General features: G+C 37.7%; 1 protein-coding gene across 1 annotated transcript in view; it reads left to right on the top strand.

Moving 5' to 3' along the window:
- ephb1 (EPH receptor B1) overlaps window positions 1–19,618 on the top strand; it is a 326,298-nt gene that overhangs the window by 199,084 nt on the left and 107,596 nt on the right. Inside the window, exon 4 of the mRNA XM_055203462.2 lies at window positions 5,281–5,436. Coding sequence (XP_055059437.2) covers window positions 5,281–5,436 — 156 coding nt within the window. The remainder of the gene's footprint in view (window positions 1–5,280; window positions 5,437–19,618) is intronic.

Raw genomic sequence — 19,618 nt, forward strand, 5'->3', positions numbered from 1 at the left:
ATAACAGGCATGCGGCTGAGCAGGTTAATCCAGGTTTGTTACGACCCCAAAATCCCGTCCGTCACTTGAGCAATGCTAATCTTAATATCAGGACAGATTAGATTCATCTAGAGGTGAGATTACTTATGGATAATTTTAGAAAATGTAAATGTTGTGTGTTGATCTCCGTGTCCCAGAGTTCGTAAAAGTTCTTGGATGTAGCCATGAGGCAATATAGTATTTTTAAAGTCCCTGTAAGGTCAGGTAATAAATGTGTTTTGTGTTTGTCATACCACAGAAAAATGTGTTAATAACAACCCAACCCAAAATGTAAATGATGTAAAAAGCAAGTAAATAAAATAAGTTAAATCTTGGAAAACAGGAAAGATTTTCTGCTCCCAACTGGTGGGGGGGCGTATCCGCTGTTGGCCCTGAAACCACGCCCACTCGTGGAAAAGCTGCCAAATACCTTTATAACCTTAGTGGATGCTCGTGATTGTGTCAGGGGTGGCCATGCTCAGTGGCTCCAGTGCGTCACCGAGCCACAGTCTTATGCTGCGTTTACACCAACCGCGGTAGAGGCGTGAAGCGCGAGTGATTTCAGTGTTAAGTCAATGTGAAGGCGCGTTGACGTGCGTCAGAAGGTCCCGTGGTGCGGAAGAGGCATTCGGCCCGGAGCGGAAGACGCGTTTCCGCCTCATTCGCGCGTGAAGCTCGCGCGAAAGGCGCGAATTGAGCGTTGTGCGCGGTACGCGCGAATGGTGCTATTGTGCATTTTGCGTTTCACGCGAATTTGCGGCTGACGCCCGAGTTGAAAAAATTGAACTTTGGCGGAATTTTGCGCCGTGTTAACCAATCAGGAGCCTGCCTGCTGCTGTGGTGGCAGCCCCGCCCGGAGTCACTCACTCAAGCAGTCACTCGGAGCTATATGACACAAGTTGATATTTCTATTAGGAGACAGGAATAAAAAGGACCTCGCTTGGAAGAGTGTCAGTAAGGACTTTGGGCAACCTGGTAAGTTGTAATACACACTTCACTTCTGAGTCACGTGACGTTTATCGACCCGCGCCGTTTATTTTCCCCCTATAGTAAGGTTACCCAATACAAACTGGTAACTCTCTTGATAAATGCACAATCAACATCAGTCATCTTGCAAACAGACACTCGCACAGCAGTTGCCCCTCCCACAAGAAGCGGATTTTGCCTCGGACGCTCGTCAAATGCTTGCTTTTTCCGCGCGTCTACTCCGCTCTAAACGCGCGAATGGATTCAAAGTGTTCAAGCGGCAAACTAGGCGCGGTAGACGCAATTTTGACGCCCAAAACGCGTTTGGTGTTAACCCTGCATTATGCTGCGTTTACACCAACCGCGGTAGAGGCGTGAAGCGTGAGTGATTTCAGTGTTAAGTCAATGTGAAGGCGCGTTGACGCGTGTCAGGAGGTCCAGCGGCGCGGAAGAGGCGTTCGCCGCGGCGCGGAAGACGCGTTTCCGCCTCAGGCGCGAATTGAGCGGTGTGCACTGTACGCGTGAATGTGCTTTTTGTGCATTTTGCGTTTCACACGAATTTGTGGCTGACGCCCAAGTTGAACATTTTGAACTTTGGCGGAATTTCGCCTCGCGTTAACCAATCAGGGGCCTGCTTGCTGCTGTGGTGGCAGCCCCGCCGGAAGACACTCATTCAACCAACGCTTGTTATTGTCCGTAAGCAGTCACCCGGAGCTATACGACACAAGTTCTTATTTTTATAGATGAGACAGGAATAAAAAGGACCTCGCTTGGAAGAGTGTCAGTGAGGACATTGGGCAACCTACACACTTCACTTTTGAGTCACGTGACGTTTATCGACCCCCGTCGTTTATTTCCCCCATATTAAGGTTACCAAATACAAACTGGCAACTCTCTCAATAAATGCACAATCAACATCAGTCATCTTGCAAACAGACAACCGCATAGCACTTGCCTCTCCCACAAGAAGCGGAGTTTGCCTCTGACACACGTCAAATGCTTGCTTTTTCCGTGCGTCTACGCCGCTCTACACGCGCGAATGCATTCAAACTGTTCAAGCATCAAACTAGGAGCGGTAGTAAGGGTGTCACGATTTCGATTTTAAATCGAAATCGATCGAAATTAAGTCACAACCTCGAACTTCCAATAAAAAAAAAGGCATCGTCGATGCTGCCACGCCCCCATGTCACGTCCGGTCGGCTTGCCAAGCGCGGGAATAAACTATCAGAAGTGCTTTTAAAAACATCCATCCAGCGGAATGCGATTTATATTTTTAACACGAGGGATGTATTGCTACAACTCCTTAAAATGCATATCATAAACAGGATTACTACCTAGTAATCTGCCTTCAGACAGAGTGCAGCTCTCTGCACGTGCACAAGAGAGCCGCCAAGATGCAGCGGGTTATATTTTAAGCAAAAGGTATAGTTTGCCTCAGCTTGCATGAAACGCATAAAACTGAACAAATACGTAAGGATTATTACTTTAGTTTATGTTTAGACTTTGGACAGATGTGAGAGCGCGTGCACGTAAGACACAGAGAAGCGCAGCTGCTTATGACACACCGGTTTTATTTTAGATAATAAGAGTCCAAGACCCGCGCATTAAGTCTATCTGCGTGCAAGAAGGAATTCTCTCTCTACAAGCTCTCTCGCGCAAAGTAAAGCCCACTAATCCACATGCGAGGAAAAGCACGCAATGTGCATGTTAATGTGAAACTATAATAATAATAATAATAATAATAAAGGCATATAATTTTTTGTCTTAAAAAAAGTATTTAAAAATCGAGAATCGAATTGAATCGTGACATCAGAATCAAAAATTTAATCGAATCGAGGATTTGGAGAATCGTGACACCCCTACGCGGTAGACGCGATTTTGATGCCCGAAACGCGGTTGGTGTAAACTCAGCATTAGACCAACCCAAATAATCTAATTTTACGGGGACTTTAATGGAAAGCATTGCTATAGTCATCCGGTGTTATGTCGATATGCAAAATGTGCTCTCTATTATTGGACACTGTTTTAGAAAACAGAATGACTTTGAGTCTGTTAGCAGCATTATCCTTCATGTCATCAGATCACATCACAGACGCACACTGGTTTAAGTCTTAATCTCTGTAGTTGGGTGGCTGAAACAGCAGAAAGCATATCATCTTGCAGAATCTCTGCAGAATTAATGATAAAAGCATATCACTTCAGTTCTTTATTCAAAGAGATAAGACCAGAACTTTTTTACTTCTTTCATAACATATTTCAGGATGACTAAAAGAAAAGCAGCCGTGCTCCTGCTGAAGAACCAGCATGAAGTTTCACCAGCATATGTTGTGCTGTTTTTTTCACCAGGCGTTTTCAGCAACTAAACCAAGAGCATCAGTTAATGACGCTTCTCTATTTTTTTTTTTTGAATAGCACATGAAACGTTCCTACCACCTTGCAGATTTCTCTGAAGTTTTGTTCTGAGAAATCACACATCCAGGTGACAGCCTGTACTTTCTGCATGTTTTGTTTTGTTTCTTTGTTTTTGTTTTTGGAGAATGAGGTCTTGTAGAAAGGCTGTGTGGTTTAACAGTTGGTATGGCAGAGATGTTTGTAGCGAGTATGAATGGTAATATTTATGAATCATTATCAGCAATAATTGTGTTATCACACATTGAGTGCACTTTAAAGGTGCCAAAAAAACATTGAAATAATATGCTAAATTGTTCTCTGATATCTACATAGAAGTTATGTAGCTTCATCAAGTACAAAAATTACCCAGAGACTGTTTTACATGTCCATTTACAACCCTAGCATTTGCCAATAAAATAGTCTATTATAACCTTATTTGAAAGGGTCATGAATAATAATGTTTGAGCCTGTATCAGATAAAGATACAGATTTATGAGGAATAATCAAGTTTTGTGATTGTTAAAGCTCACGTAACACACGCTGTTTCTGCATTTCTGATGTTAATCTGGAGTACCTATAGAGTAGTATTACATCCTTTATATATCCGAAGAGTCTTTAGTTTAATCAGATTTATAAAAGAAAGATTAGCTTTACCGAATCTTTCCGATAACGTACGAAAAAATAAAGAAGGAGTTACTACCGCGGGAGGAGCGAGTACATGTCACGCAACACTATACAACACTTATAACTTATGATTCACTACATGTTTGTGTCATTTATATATTATGCATGTGCCTATTTCCAACATAAGACAGAAGTCTTACTTACCGCATGCAACTCATGACCCGGTTGGGGAAAATCCAGCAGATCAAACACACGAGCAAAACTCTGCTGCTACCTCGGATAATAAACTATATCCATTGTTTTCATAAGGCTGGTTTTCTACTCCTTACATCCAAAAACACATTTCTTCTTTCGTGTCATTGTTGAGTTTTGAAATTAAACAAAGCTGTCGTGTGATATGATGTTTGAAAGTTCTTAGTCTCCCGCTGATTGACGGGTGGGCGGCGTTTTCCGGGGGAAGTGCCCATAAAAAGAAGTGATACATATATAAACTCCTTAAACGTCAGCTGGACCCGTAATAATAAAAAAAAAAAACTTTCCGAAACTTGTACAAACCCTGACGAAGTGCAATCGGCACAGAAATACTCTGTAACACACCCAACTGCTTTTTTGACACTTTGCCTACGTTTAGCACGAGGAAACAACTCTATACCTGTGTTAATAAGTCAGAATGCATGAAATACCATTGAACCGCCCCTTTAATGTATAATTTAATATTAGGGCATTCCTCTCGACCGAAATGTTACAGGTGTTATGTTGAGATTGCATGCACAAGGTTCACATAACAAGGAGGAAATAATCACATTTGATGTACATAACTCTTATTCTTCATCAATGCCTAGGTAAATACAGTTTTTCATTCTATGGCACTTTTAAAGAGACAGGTCTTTTTTTAGATACCTTAAATCTGATGCATCCTCAGAATCCACCCACAGGATGGGCAATTGCACCATGTGAAGTTCATTAGCAGAGGTTTTTTTTTTACGAGTTTTGTGGTGTTATCTGATTTGCATAATTCCTTTAGTGAATCAGGTGCTACAACGACACAGACAGGGTTTGCAAAATGCTTTTAGTCGCTAAAATGTACTCTTGGTGAATTCCCTCTGCAGTATTTACATTTAGATAAGGAATTGAAATTAATCTGGGTCTTTCAGAAGCTCTTATCATATTCTTAGAGATTTCTGCTCGTTCTGAACTGAAGAAAATTGATGAGAAATGTAACTCTCTCTTTCTCTCTCTCTCTCTCTCTCTCTCTCTCTCTCTCTCTTTCTCGCTGTCGAGCTTGTCCTCCGGGAACGTTTAAGTCCAGTCAGGGGACGGGTTTATGTCTTCAGTGTCCACCCAACAGCAGGTCCACATCTGAAGCCGCCATCATCTGCGTCTGCAGGAACGGTTACTACAGAGCAGATGGAGAGCAACCAGAAATGCCCTGTACCAGTGAGTGCTTACCATCATCATCATCCCTGTAATACTGCTGTTATTGTCATCACCGTTAGGCAGCTCATGAAAAAATTTCTCAAATGGTCTGATGCGTTTCATAGATTTTCGTTATTTTAGCTCTGAGTTGTGCACTTGCATTAAGTCCAACGTAATGTAACTGAGACCTGGCGGGCCGCTACTGGTAGCGAAGAGTTTTAAACACGAAGATTCACACAGTATACGAGTCTTTGATAAAATGCTTTCAAATTGCTGCCCATCTAACGCATGAATTTAAGTTAATTATTATTAGAAACAGTAAAAATTGTCATGTATTGAAATGACACCGTGTCGAAAAGCTCATGGTGAAAGAAAAAATGTATTGACGTCTAAGGTGGCTTTCACACTGACAGTTCGAAATAAGAGCAGGGTTCGTATTAAAATACTGATAATGCAGATCCGGGAGGAACCGAATCCGAAACGACCTGCGAAAGTGGTCTGAGGTCATTTACCCCGGGACTGTGATTCCATTTATGTGGATGTGAAAGCAGCTCACGCTTAAAGAGACACTACACTTTTTTGGAAAATATGCTCATTTTCTAACTCCCCTTTTTACCGTTTTAAAATCCATTCAGCCGATCTCCGGGTCTGGCGGTAGCACTTTTAGCATAGCTTAGCATAATCTATTGAATCTGATTAGACCATTACCATCACACAAAAAATAACCAAAGAGTTTCGGTATTTTTCCTATTTACAACTTGACTCTTCTGTAGTTACGTCGTGTACTAAGACCGACAGAAATTTTAAAGTTGCAATTTTCTAGGCAGATATGGCTAGGAACTATACTCTGGCGTAATAATCAAGGACTTTGCTGCTGTAACATAGCTGCAGGAGGCGCAATGATATTACGTAGTGCCCGAAAATAATCACTTGCTATTGAAAGTTACTAAGGGGTGATGGCATCATTAGTTTCAACAGCGCACGATTACCATATTGTGATGCATATGTACAGCTGTCGCTTGCTTTCCTGTGCATAATAGTATCAAAATAATAAACAACAAAAATATTACGAGTCTCACTGTTTTCTTATCGTGCATTATATGTAAGATGAACGCAAGTGCACCAGGGTTCAATAAAAACAAATGAGGGGCTGTCCACACGGAGACGCGTATCACTGTATACGTATAAATTTGTTATCGTATTGCCGTTTCATCCACACGGATCTGGCGTTTTGGGAGACTGAATCCGCTATTTTTTGAAACTGGGTCCTAAAGTGGATAAATCTGAAACCGACACGCTTGCGGTTTCGTCTGTACAGCCAATCCGTATATTTTGTGAAGCGAAAACGTCATCACATCACGTGTCGGAAGCGTCACACGTAACAGCAACAACAATAGCGGCGGACTACGTGATTGTGTTCGTTCTACATAAGTTACTAAAGTCTACTAGCTTTATTACAGCAAAATCTGTTGCTTCTATGCAATTGTGGTGACCAACAAGCGATAGTGGACAACACCATACGTTGGTTATGCGCATGCAGTCTTCTTCTCCGTGTATAGTGTATATCTGTGGCAGAATTACAGCGCCCCATACTGGTCCGGCATATATACTACACCGCTTTCAGTCAGTTTCAGTGGTTTCGTGTTTACGGATTATTTTTTTAGAGCAAGGAAAAAAATGATCGGATAGGGAATGCACCGGCTTCGTGTGGACATAGCCTGAGTGTGAAACCAGACCAACGCTGTGAGGGTGCCAGGAACAACCGTACCAGGGTTTGGACCACAGCATTCATGCCCAGTGTAAAAAGCACTTGCTGTAATGTCTATTCAGGGCTGTGTCTTCATAAGTTTCATTTGAAGCCTTTGTGTAAATCATTTAGATGAACTAATCAGCATATCATGTCATTAATATATTTTTAATCAACTGATAGCCCTAGATACAAATCTGAATATTACACTGTAATTGAAAAACTGACCTGAATCTGTCCTGAAATAGGTTTGGATTGTGTGGCAGACCTCTGGCTTAGAGCTCCTCAATATTTTCTCCATCATAAAACTTAATTATTGGGTGAGCCTAAATCGTTTATGAACAGTTTCTCTTTCTAAATTGGCTCATTTAAACATAGCAATTTTAGTCTTGTGCTTTGAGAAAATCAAATTTAGATGTTACAGGAGGCCCAAAGGTGATGCTTTGCTGGTTCATCTTGGTCTGTTGCTGTGCTGTTGGATTTATTTGCCATAAAATCACAGTTTTTGAAATGTAAGAAAGAAAAATCAAATGAATTAAACATACTCACCTACTTTGAGAATCTAGGTTTATTTTTGGATTGGTGATTTAGTGGCGTTGTCATCACTTCCATCTCATTTCCGCTGGAGACCAACTGTGTTTCAGATGAAATATATATCACATTATATAGGTCAATACAGAATTGTTCAGTGCTCGACAGATCTCTCAGATGTGCTACACTTCACATCATTACTACAGCTTTTACATGAATAACTCTAAAAATGTTAACGCAAAAATGAAAACTATACCTTATGATTTACTCATCCTTAAGCCATCCTCGATGTATATGATTATCTTTTATTTAGACAAACACAATCGGTTATATTAGGAAATGTTCTGGGCTGCATTTCCCAAATGCATCGTAAAGCCAAGTAGATCATAAAAACTATCCTAGAAATCATCTTAGACTACCTGGCCTTTTCCCAGAAGCATCGTAACTTAAATGATACTTGAAAATTATTGTAGATCTACGAGCACCCTGAAATAATCGTTAAAAGTGTTGTGGGTAACGCTTTACAATTAACATAAAATACTTAAAAGTAACGTAAGTATTACTTTCCATGAAAAGTAACTAATGTAAGTAACGCAATTAGGTGAGTTTCTTAATTTGTAATGTATTACTTTTAAAAGTAACTTTCCCCAACACTGATCATGTATTCATAAGTGCAATGTCGATAACGTAATGTTTTTAAATGTGTATTTGTTTATTTGTCTTAATTAATTTAATATGAAAATTTACATAAGGAATAAAAATTAAATGACTGAATATGAATTAATAAAGAAATAAAACGTATTTGTGACAGTTTTGGTAAAAGTTGTTTGTACTAACAAATGGACAAATGTTTGCTGGCAATTACTGCCACATTTAATCAACAATAAACTTGGTATAGAATTGTAATGAAATCTGATAAAAAGCACGCAATTAAAGCACACATGAATCCCAGCTGCAAGCGATCCTTTTACGTGCATGTTGGGTATTTTTTTTTACGGTGTAGCAAATGGGGCTTCTGATTTAAAGCCCAAAAATAATCAATCCATCCTTTACAGAAGTAATCCACACGGCTCCAGGGGGTTATTAAAGGCCTTCTGAGGACAATCAATAATTAAAACTTTACAACCTAAAATAACAACCAATGCACTAGCAATCATTTCAATGAAAACTGCTCAGTCAAGACATGTACATTGTAAAAGAATGCAGCATTGTTAAATCAACATATATTTTTATGTTTCTTTAACTTAACAATTAAGTTAAACAATTTAAACTTGTTTTTTTAAGTTATATTAACTTTTTAAGTAAAATCTTAAAATAAGGAAGAACTGGGGCGAAAGTAACATGGGACGAAAGTAACAAAGCAATTTTCTCAGAGTCCTGATTATATTTGCATTCCAAATTATGACAGCATCTTTAGCACGCAACCATTGACAGAGCTCACAAATATTGCGTTATCTTATCATTTTTTCCTGCGTTTAGGTCCAGAAAGCTGTTATCAACCTTGATAAGTATTCCTAAAGCATTAAATTGCTAAAAAAATTCTTATAATGCGTTGTGCTTCTGGTTTTATGTGTATAATACTGATCAGTCTACAGGTTATTTAGTGCTCGAACACATCCTGAAGTTTGACTTCTCAGAGTTTTTCAGTGTAAAAGTAAATTGGGTTTACTGTAAATGTCAGGAGTTTCTGTTGAGGGTAACACTTGTTACTTTTGTAATTTACTTTTTTTTTTTTTTGCAAAGATAAAGAACAAAATATATTAGCAGTTACATATTAACAAGGTCATAGTTATGTATATTTACTAAAACCAGGGCCCTATTTTAATGATCTAAGCGCATGGTGTAAAGTGACGAGTCTAAATGGGCGTGTCCGAATCTACTTTTTCTAATTTAACGACTGGAAAAATGGTTTGTGCGCCAAGCGCACAGCATAAAAGTGTTGTTCCTGTTCTCGCTGGCTAAGTTGCCAGCCAGCGCCAGCGTTTTTCATGATTTTCACCAAAGTTTAATGCCTTCCAGAAAATGTTCTTCTTTAAATATATAAACATACAATATACCAAATAAAAGAACAGACCCTCTGCTTACAAACAAAAAAAAACAGTTTCATCCTACCTTCAGTGGTTCTTTTGTAATCAGCTTTTAAATATGGGTAGGTTTCTGCAAAAACACCACATTTTGAGCAAAAAGCTGAGATAATTCCATTTTTGTGACAGACTTTTCATAGAGATCCCATTCACAGCGATCTTTAAAACAGACACGGACATGCAGCCGCTTGCCATAGGGCAATACTTCCGGGTTTAAAAAGTTGCGGATAATAGCGGTATTGCAGAAAGACGGAAAATCTCGTCATTGGCGGGGAAGCGTTTTCTCGTAATTAACGAGAAATCTCGTCAATGGCGGTGAAAGACTTAAAAGCCAGTAGCGCTCGCGCCATGCAAAAACTAGGCAAATGAAGAAGACCACCAATTTAAGATTAATGTTAAAAATTGCATTGTTTTATTTGTATTAAATTATTCTTTTGTATTAAAATCTTTAAAAGACGTTTTCTTTCAGTCATGGAAGTAAAAATAGCAGAAATAGAATTGAATTACTGTAAATTGATAGCCTACATGATGTGTAATCTCAAAAAATAATTTGCAAAAAAAAGGATTGTTCTCTAAAAATATTTTATTTGTAACAAACAAGAGATAAAGAATTTACAAACATGTGAGAGCCATTTCAGCACTCGGACAGCGCTGTGAGTGTAAAAAAATTTTGTGGGGTAGCATGTAAAAAAAACCATTTCAAAATAGATGCAATTTGATTTTGTTTAAAGCAAATTGCTTACCAGGCTACAAGTAAAACGTCTCTTCATACATTCTTAAATCTCATAATCGGTCCTCATTTGTGTCTAAGAGACTCAATAATAATCTTTTACATTTCAATCCTTTAATTTTTCATATTTAAAAATGTTTGTGTGCTGCTGCGCATCCATGTGTGTAATAAGCAAACGCACATTGTCATACATCCCGTTTATAGGCGCATATTACTAATTTGTATAAAATACACCTCATTTTCAGACCAGCACGCCCATGAGCGCAAAATTGGGTGCAAAAGCATTTTCTATTTAAACAACGTGGCGCTAAACGTGAAAATGATATTTGTGCCGCATTGAAACTAGCAAAAGACACTTGCGGATAATGCGCTACTTATGTTCAAAGTGAAATTATACTGAAGATTTTTTACATTTGTTCAAAATTCCACCTGATATTGATTCACCACACTTGTGAGTTATTGACCACAACAAAAAAAACTTTGTCTAATATATATATATATATAGCATGTCAAGTAATATAGAAAGCTTTAAGTTTGCACACAGACTTAAACAGTTCCCAAAACCTTGTGTAACTTCAGTTATGGGTGTAGTCTTACATGTCCATACTAGTAAGAGTACATCAGTTGTATTTTGTCAAGTGCATCCTAGGCTTCTTGTGCTGTGTTCTTTTCAATGTTTCAGATGTAATTCATTCCCATATAAAAATCATTACTTTTGATACTTCATGCACAGATTGGACTAATAGATAATACATAAAAGAACATTCATCAAGGTCTTGACTTGCTCTGCTACATAACCCTATCAAATACTGTATATCCAAGATTTCTGATGCGATTGGAGAATAGAAATTTTCTGTTGAAAATGTAAACAGGCTGCTGTAAACATACATTTGCATATAGCATATATATTATCCAAATCCATGCTGATTAGAGCATTAAAAACTTAAAAAGTGTTACATTTAGGTAAATTTAAAACAGATAAAAATGTGTGATTAATTTGCGATTAATCGCGAGTTAACTCATGAAATCATGCGATTAATCGCAATTAAATATTTTAATCTATTGAGAGCCCTACTAAAAAACATTATCTTTTAAAATTAAGTTTTTGTGAAAAATCACCCCCGCTCTCCCCTACATTGTAAAAAGAAAAATTACTTTAATTTGGGAACACCTACAAATTGTTAAGTTTCAACTTGCATGTTTAAGTTTAAAACACTTTAAATTTAAAATGTAAGTTTAAATAACTTTCAGGTGTTACCAATTGAAGTAATTTTTAGGTTTATCCAACTTTTCACTTTTTACAGTGTAGTAGGTTGATTTGCAAAACCAAGTTGTTTTGATTTGCTGAATTTTCCTGACAACTTTTTTATGATGTTTATGTTAGTAATTTAAGGACTTATTTTGCTGACAAATCTCGAGAGAGCGTTATTGGTGCTTGAAGTACATTAAAATAATGTGCAAACCTCTCCACGCTCTACGAGGATTTCCTTTGCCCTCGCACAAGTTGGATAAAACTGGACAAGAGCTCTCGGATATGAGCTGAGCTCTTTATTAATTTCTCTCCGCTCTCGCCAAGAGGTGTTGTATAATGTGTCCACTGCAATCCCGAATATCTCCCCTTGCTCAAAGTGTGTGTGAATTTGCTGATCCCTCAGTCCACGAATCCCTTAGTGCTCGTGCTCTCTATGATAAATGCCTTTATATGTTGCACTTCTGGTTTGGGGCTTGTTAAATTTTGTTGCATATGGGCCTGGGGCTGCCTTGCTATGCCACTGGTAAGAACCAAGGCCAAATTAAAAAAAAATAAAACTGTATAAAGTATCTCTTTTTGTTTTATCTATGTCTCTCTCTCTCCATTTACATTCATGAGAAAGGTTAGTCTAGCTGTTTTTTGGCATTTTTTATTTGAATGAAAAATGGAAGCCATTACTGAGAGGCTGCAAGGCTTACACGATTGCTGTTTATACTGACACACACACACACACACACATACTAGCACATGCCTACACATACACACACATACACCTTTAAATGATGCAGCTTTAAGCTTAAGTATACACTCGCACATACTTGTTTTAACAGAAAGTACAGATCAGTTTCCAAACAGCTCCTCATTTTGACCCAGAATTCACAGCGTGAAACAACACAAACATTTTATTTGTCTGATGAAGAAGAGAACAGCAAAAGAAACGGGAAGCTGCTGCATTAAAGCACTTGATTTGTGTATATTCATCATTTTATCACCGAAATAACCGTTCAGTCCTAAATCATGGATCTAATAAAGCAGATAGTTATTATTTTAGGACATCTGCATTGTTTTATACTTTATTTATTTATTTCTAAACAAAACATACAAACAGGACAGACAGTACAACGCTGTCATATTAACAAAAATACCATAAACACAATCTGTTTTACACTAAATTGCAAATATTTATCCAACCTCAGGTTTAATATAAAGGACACACACTCCATACTTTGGATACTAGTTACAAGGTCTGCATTGTTAAATATTTCCCTTACAAAAGAAAGCATGCACAGTGCAATAATAGTTCTCATATTTTTAAACTTCTTGCCAACCATCAAGATTATTATTTGTTTAACTGATTCAGCTGTGATAGCTTTTTAGCATTGTTTTATTTTTGGATTGTGTTCAACGATGAATAAGGACGTTCGCTTGCTCCATTTAGCAGAGTAAAAGTAATTTTCTGAGATTTGTTTTCAGTCTTTTTTGTCCTTGTGTCACATTTCGTTGTGAGTTGATGATAACTGGAAATAATGTGTGGTGGAGATTTGGTGAGCGTTGCAAGCCGGATTCAAACACCTTGTCACCTTTATTAGCAGAGATTGGAGAGGTTTTCTACTGGAAGGATGCCATTTAATTAATATGCAAAATAAAAAAATACATTTATTTTTAATATTTGCATGATTTAATTTTTTATTTAATGTAATTAGTAACTATTGTATCCGCTTGTTAAGTCATGACCAAAGCCTCCACTCATTTCAAAGAGGATATTATTTAAGCAGCTGTTTATTGCATATGTACATACAAAATATAAACTCGCAATGTGCAGTGTCGTCTCCAGGTTCATGGAATCACATACAGCAATATATTTATAATTTCTAAAAAATCCACTTTTATACACCTTTTCTTTGTTGATTCCAAAACGAGGCTGGGAGGCATAGACGTCAGGAGCGTGCACTTTAAACCTATTGTTTTGTACTGGGATGCTGATCATTCAGCCACCAAAACACAGAAAATACATTGTTTTTCAAATTTCCACAGGGCAACCTCAGAAATCATGGATTGTTAAAATGAGAAGGAATATATAACCTAATTTTGAGATAAGAGCAACGCAAAGTGTATATAAAATCTGTTTTGTTATTAGCCTGTTGGCTAATCATTCATTTTTAATTTTGTAAGCATACTTACTTTTCTTTAAAACACTAATATAGTCCTATAACTAAGTGCATATCTCCAATTCGCACAGATTACAATAGCCGCAAGGCATGAATACGTAAAAAAATGACGGTACTTTTTTAAGCACATTGACCAGAATTAACAGAAGCAGGATTAATTTCAAACTAAATAATATTTGTACACAACTTTGGGGCTTCAAGTGGGGTTTTGCCCATAGATATATATAATAAAGGCTAGATGTCTCGCTCGCGCTGCTGGCCAAAGTCCGCAACTGGCGGCCATCTTGTCTCAGTCAGCTCGCTCACTCGTAGCATTGTGTTTTAATGGTACATGTACTTTTAAATTACCATAACTTGCTCAATTTTCAACCGATTTTCAAACGGTTTGGTTTGTTATAAACGTCAGAGATGTACCTATGACACTGCATACTTATGAATAATGTTCATAAAACATGTTCAAGCATCCAGAATTATAGCCAAGTCATCGTTATTTAAGTACATGCACCATTAAAACACAGTGCTACAAGTGAGCGAGCTGACTGAGACAAGATGGCCGCAGGCGATGATGTTAGAGACTCCGCCATAAGACATCTAGCCTTTATTATACATATGTATGATTTTACCTCTAACTGTACTTGCACAATGAACTATCACGTAAATAGCTTGTTATCAAGTCAATCACGCATTATTAAGTAAATGTTCATGTCTTGAAAAAAAAACATAACAGAGAAAATACATGAGGCATACTCCTATGATCTATACAAACTGGAGATGTATACTTAGTTGTTCTTATAAAATATTGTATTGTTGCACTATATTGGTGTTTTAAAGAAAAGTAAACATGCTTACAACATGAGTAATTAGCGATTAGCCAAGAGGCTAATATCCAAAATGGATATTATGTACACAATGCGCTATTCTCATCTCAAATTAGGCCATACGTCCTTCTTATTTTAACAATCCACGTTTTCTTGGTAAACCTATATGTTTTCTGTAAAACAATAGGTTTAAAGGGTTAGTTCACCCCAAAATGATGATTTTATCATAAATCACTTACCCGTGTGCCGTTTGTCCCATAAACTTCAGTTTGATTTACAATTATTTTCCCAGAATGACCAGCCCGTATAAATTCGCAAATTACCTGCCAGTTTATAATTTGTCTGTACGTTGCCGTAGTCTGCTCTTGAACATGCACTGAATAACCAAGGAGGAGAACAAATTGTTGATTAAAATTTTTGTTTTGTTTTTTCGTCTGTTCATAATATTATTATTGAACTACTGATGGCACATGCCGTTGTCTTTCGTTATTTTTTGGGAAAAGAATTGTAAATCAAACTGAAGTTTATGGGACAGTCACAAGCCTCCCGGTTTTCAGCAAAAATATCTAAAAATTTGTTCTGAAGACATTGGAGGACTTGGTGGCTTAGACGTGATTTAGGATCAAATTGTAATTTTGGGGTGAACTAACCCTTGAAAGTGCACACTCTGGTTGTCCATCCCTCTCGGTTTGGAATCAACATGGTGGTGGGATGAATAAGGCCTGAATCCATGGTCGTCTTGGAGATAAAAATTAGGATTGGATGTTTTTTGGTAGTTTTGCATTATGATACAAGTGTATTAGCATGATTTTCTTGTTATTTCCATATAGCATTTGAGATTCGCTGGACCTGGAAGCAGTGCATGACGTCAGACTTAACAAGTGTACTGTATAAAAAGCAATACGGCACTTGAGGATGTATTGTATTGTGAAATATAGTCATATGTATGCACAATATAGCACAACCTCTCACAACCTTATAGCTTCATCGAAAGATTAAGGGAATAGGAAGCTTTTTGAAGTACCGAAGAGTCGTTGAGATGGCATATTGAAAGTCCTTTCTGCATTTAAAGTCTAAAATGCTGTTCACTGAAACATACAGATTTCTCCAGACACCTGCTCTAAAGGGACACTAACACCTGGTCATTTAGTCGCTCACGCCGCAGGAAAACTGTTCAAATGAGCGTTTGGCTATGATCTCCTGCTTGAAATTGCTTGCGTAGTGTCTGGAAGTCACGGAGACATAAAAGAAATGATAATCCTAAACATGTCTGTACAGAACATGAATATTGATTACTGCGAGATATAGACCAGTCGGGTCGAGTCGCCTCCAAAAAACACCATTTCTCTGTTTTTAGCATTCAATGTCTCTTTCTTTCGCCTCCTCAGGGGGTTGAGTAGAAGGCTGTCTCACTCTCTGACTTTATTCCCGTCTCTCTGTCTTTCTCTGTCTGTCTCTCTCGAGTCTCACAGTTCTCTCTGTGGGGAGTGAGATGGTGGGACTCGCTCCGAATCGCCTCCGGCATACATCACAACTGAAATGATTTCCTCGGAAATGAATGAGTGTCTGTGTTGACGCCTCACAGCTCTCTGGTTAATTGGAGAAAACCGGACAGCAGAATACTGAAGATTAATTCTCCAGCAATGTGACAACTACTTTCTGTCCTTATATAAAGCTTTTTCTGTCAGATTGAGCTGTTTCCATTGGCAGTACAAGAGAAAAACTTGTTATCTGGGTCTTGGTTGGTCAACACCGACTTGTTTGGGTTTATATGGAGCACTGGTTAATAAGGATTTACTGAGCTGTATTTTGGGGCTATATATGGGCTTACCTCAATTGGATAAACTTTTATATGCTTTCAAGTTTTAAATATTTAGGTTGAATAAATCATGATTATTTTTAAAAGCTCACATAACATACACTTATCTCATGTAAATCTTGTGTACCTATAGAGTAGTATTGTATCCTTTATTTATTCAAAAAGTCTTTAGTTTTATCAGATTTATCAAAGACAGATCAGCTGCACCTGACCCCCTCGAGGCGTACCGCAGGAGGAGCGAGTCACGAGCAAGCATCACACACAAAACATTATCCCACTATCTCTGGATAACTTATGATTCACTACATACTGAGGTTGTTTTCATTATGTGGACTCATGACCAATGTTGGGGGAAACGCATTACAAGTAACATGCATTACGTAATAATATTACTTTTCTAAAGTAACGAGTAAAGTAATGCATTGCTTTATAAATGTACACATTAATATTTGAGTTACTTTTTAAAAAAGTAATGAAAGTTACTTTTCAGTTTAATTTGATTATTTTTTAAATAATGTACTGAATTAAACTGAACGTTGCCACGTAGAAGTTTACGCACTTTATACGTGCGCACCTGAGCTGGAACAGTTTGAGTCAGAAAAGGAGATGGCAGGCCATTTTTGCGATGGAAAATGCCATTTCTGAATGCAGAACTTCAAACTCAGTCATAAAAAACACCTGCAAGGCCTAAAAGAGATCAAGCCTCAGCCAAGTAAGAAAATGTAACACAAAAATAACTTAAAAGTAACGTAAGTATTACTTTCCATGAAATGTAACTAAGTAACGCAATTAGTTACTTTTTTGGGGAGTAACTTAATATTGTAATTCATTACTTTTAAAAGTAACTTTCCCCAACACTGCTCATGACCCAGTTGGGACCACCCTAGTTCAACAAAATCCAGCGTTAAAACAAACACACACGCACAACTCTGCCGCTACCCCGGATAAACAAACTACATGCATTGTTTCCATAATGCTGGGTTCTTTGGGAAGCTAAACAAGCTTACATTTTCCTCACAAACAACAGCACACTACTTTGTTGACGTTGATTTTGTGTTAGCTCTTGGTTGCTGTGTGTGTGCGCTATTTTAATTAAAGTGCCCATATAAGGACTTCCACTGTACTTCCTGCATTGAAATTGGCCATAAAAAATAAAGCAAGATTGTTACATACGTTACGTTTTCGAAAAAACTGAAACTTGTACGAACCCTGGAGAAGTGCATTCGGCACAGAAATTCTCAGATGTCTAATTGCTTTGTTGACACTTTAGGACTGTTCAGACAGGATTAGTTTTCTAAGCAATGTTTGAGTTTCAATGTGTCCCCCACAACGTTTGTGATTTTATGTGCCGATTCGGATGGGATTGAAATGTACAGGGTATTCACGAGGTGGAAGTATCTATTCATGTGTTTGGGCATTGCAGTAGATCACCTGCTCTGGATATGCGTGTTTGTAATGCTTGAAATTCAGCCGATCTCCGGGTCTGGCGGTACCAGTTTTAGCATCGCTAATCTGATTACACCATTAGCATCGTGCTAAAAATAACCAAAGAGTTTCGATATTTTTCCTATTTAAAACGTTACTCTTTTGTAGTTACATCATGTACTAAGAACGACGGAAAATTAAAAGTTGTAATTTTCTAGGCAGATATGGCTATGAAATATGCTTTTATTCCTGCGTAATAACCAAGGACTTTGCTGCCGTATCATGGGTACAGCTGCTCAATGATATTACGCAGCGCCTGAAAAGAGTCCCCAGCTAGGTAACTTTCAATGTAACTTAGTGCCGGTCACATTGAAAGTTACCTAGCTGGTGACTATTTCCAGAGATTGGCTCTAAATGGATTCCAAAACGGTAAAACTCGGATGTTTAACTTCAGGGGAGCCGGAAAATTTGCATATTTTCAAAAAAAGTGGAGTGTTCCTTTAACAGTGTAACATTACAAGATTCGTCTCGTCCTGATTTAATTATTTTATTCCGACGAATGGAAAAAGCATCCATTTATGAATAAATGGAACGCAGGCAGTAAAATATACGTGCGTTAGTAAGTACTTACGGCAGATCACGTTTTCAATTATATAGCACTTTTTATAGTTTACTTTAAGAAACTTTTCTGATTGGTTTAAAATAGTAGGACTGTTCAATACTTGTTACTACTAATACATTTAAAATTAATAAAATTTAAAATTTAACCACCACAAAAAATTTTATTGTCAATAATAATTGTTGTAAAACAATATTGTTCAGTGTTAGCTAATGCATTTTTTTATATTAACAAATAGTGTAAAGTGTTACCAAAAATGTATAAAAATAAGGGGAAAATTTTTGAAAATAAATCAGCTTTATATAAAACTAATTTTGTACGTATTTACATCAGTAGGCAAGTGTGTGTGTGTGTGTGTGTGTGTGTGTGTGTGTGTGTGTGTGTGTGTGTGCGTGATTTGCATTTACATTAGTACACTGTTATAAAGTGTTGGTATGTGACTTCTGATATAACAGCACTGAGGCGATTGCTCTTATAGAAAGCTCTCTGGAGAACACACTTATAGGTCACACACACACACACACGCACGCACGCACGCACACACACACACACACACACACACACACACATATACACATACGATTGACCTGCAGAAGTCAGTGTTGTGTGTACAGTTGCAGTGAGCGGACTTTACGGCAGTGTAATTGCTTTACCGTGGTTAATCATTTTGCACCGTCGTCTTACTTTGTGATTCTGCTTTAAGCTTAATCCTGTGTACACACACAAACACGCTTCAGTCCACGGCGACACAAACATGTGCCATACACTTCACAACCTTTCATCTTCAGGGAAATAAAAGATCTCACAGAGCAGCAGATCTTAATTCGGTTTGATAAAACATTTAAGGACATAGATGTTTGCAGACGTATGAAGTTCATTTTCATTCCCACAAAATGTATGATATTATGTGAGATTAAGTGCCTAAAAGAAGAAGCATGACAATAAGCTGCTGGTGCAATAAGCTTTTAGATGTTAGCAGCACAAAGGCCTTGGGTTCAAACATAAGGATC

The sequence above is a fragment of the Misgurnus anguillicaudatus genome, chromosome 2 (genome assembly GCF_027580225.2).
Source record: "Misgurnus anguillicaudatus chromosome 2, ASM2758022v2, whole genome shotgun sequence".
Taxonomy (NCBI): Eukaryota; Metazoa; Chordata; class Actinopteri; order Cypriniformes; family Cobitidae; genus Misgurnus; species Misgurnus anguillicaudatus.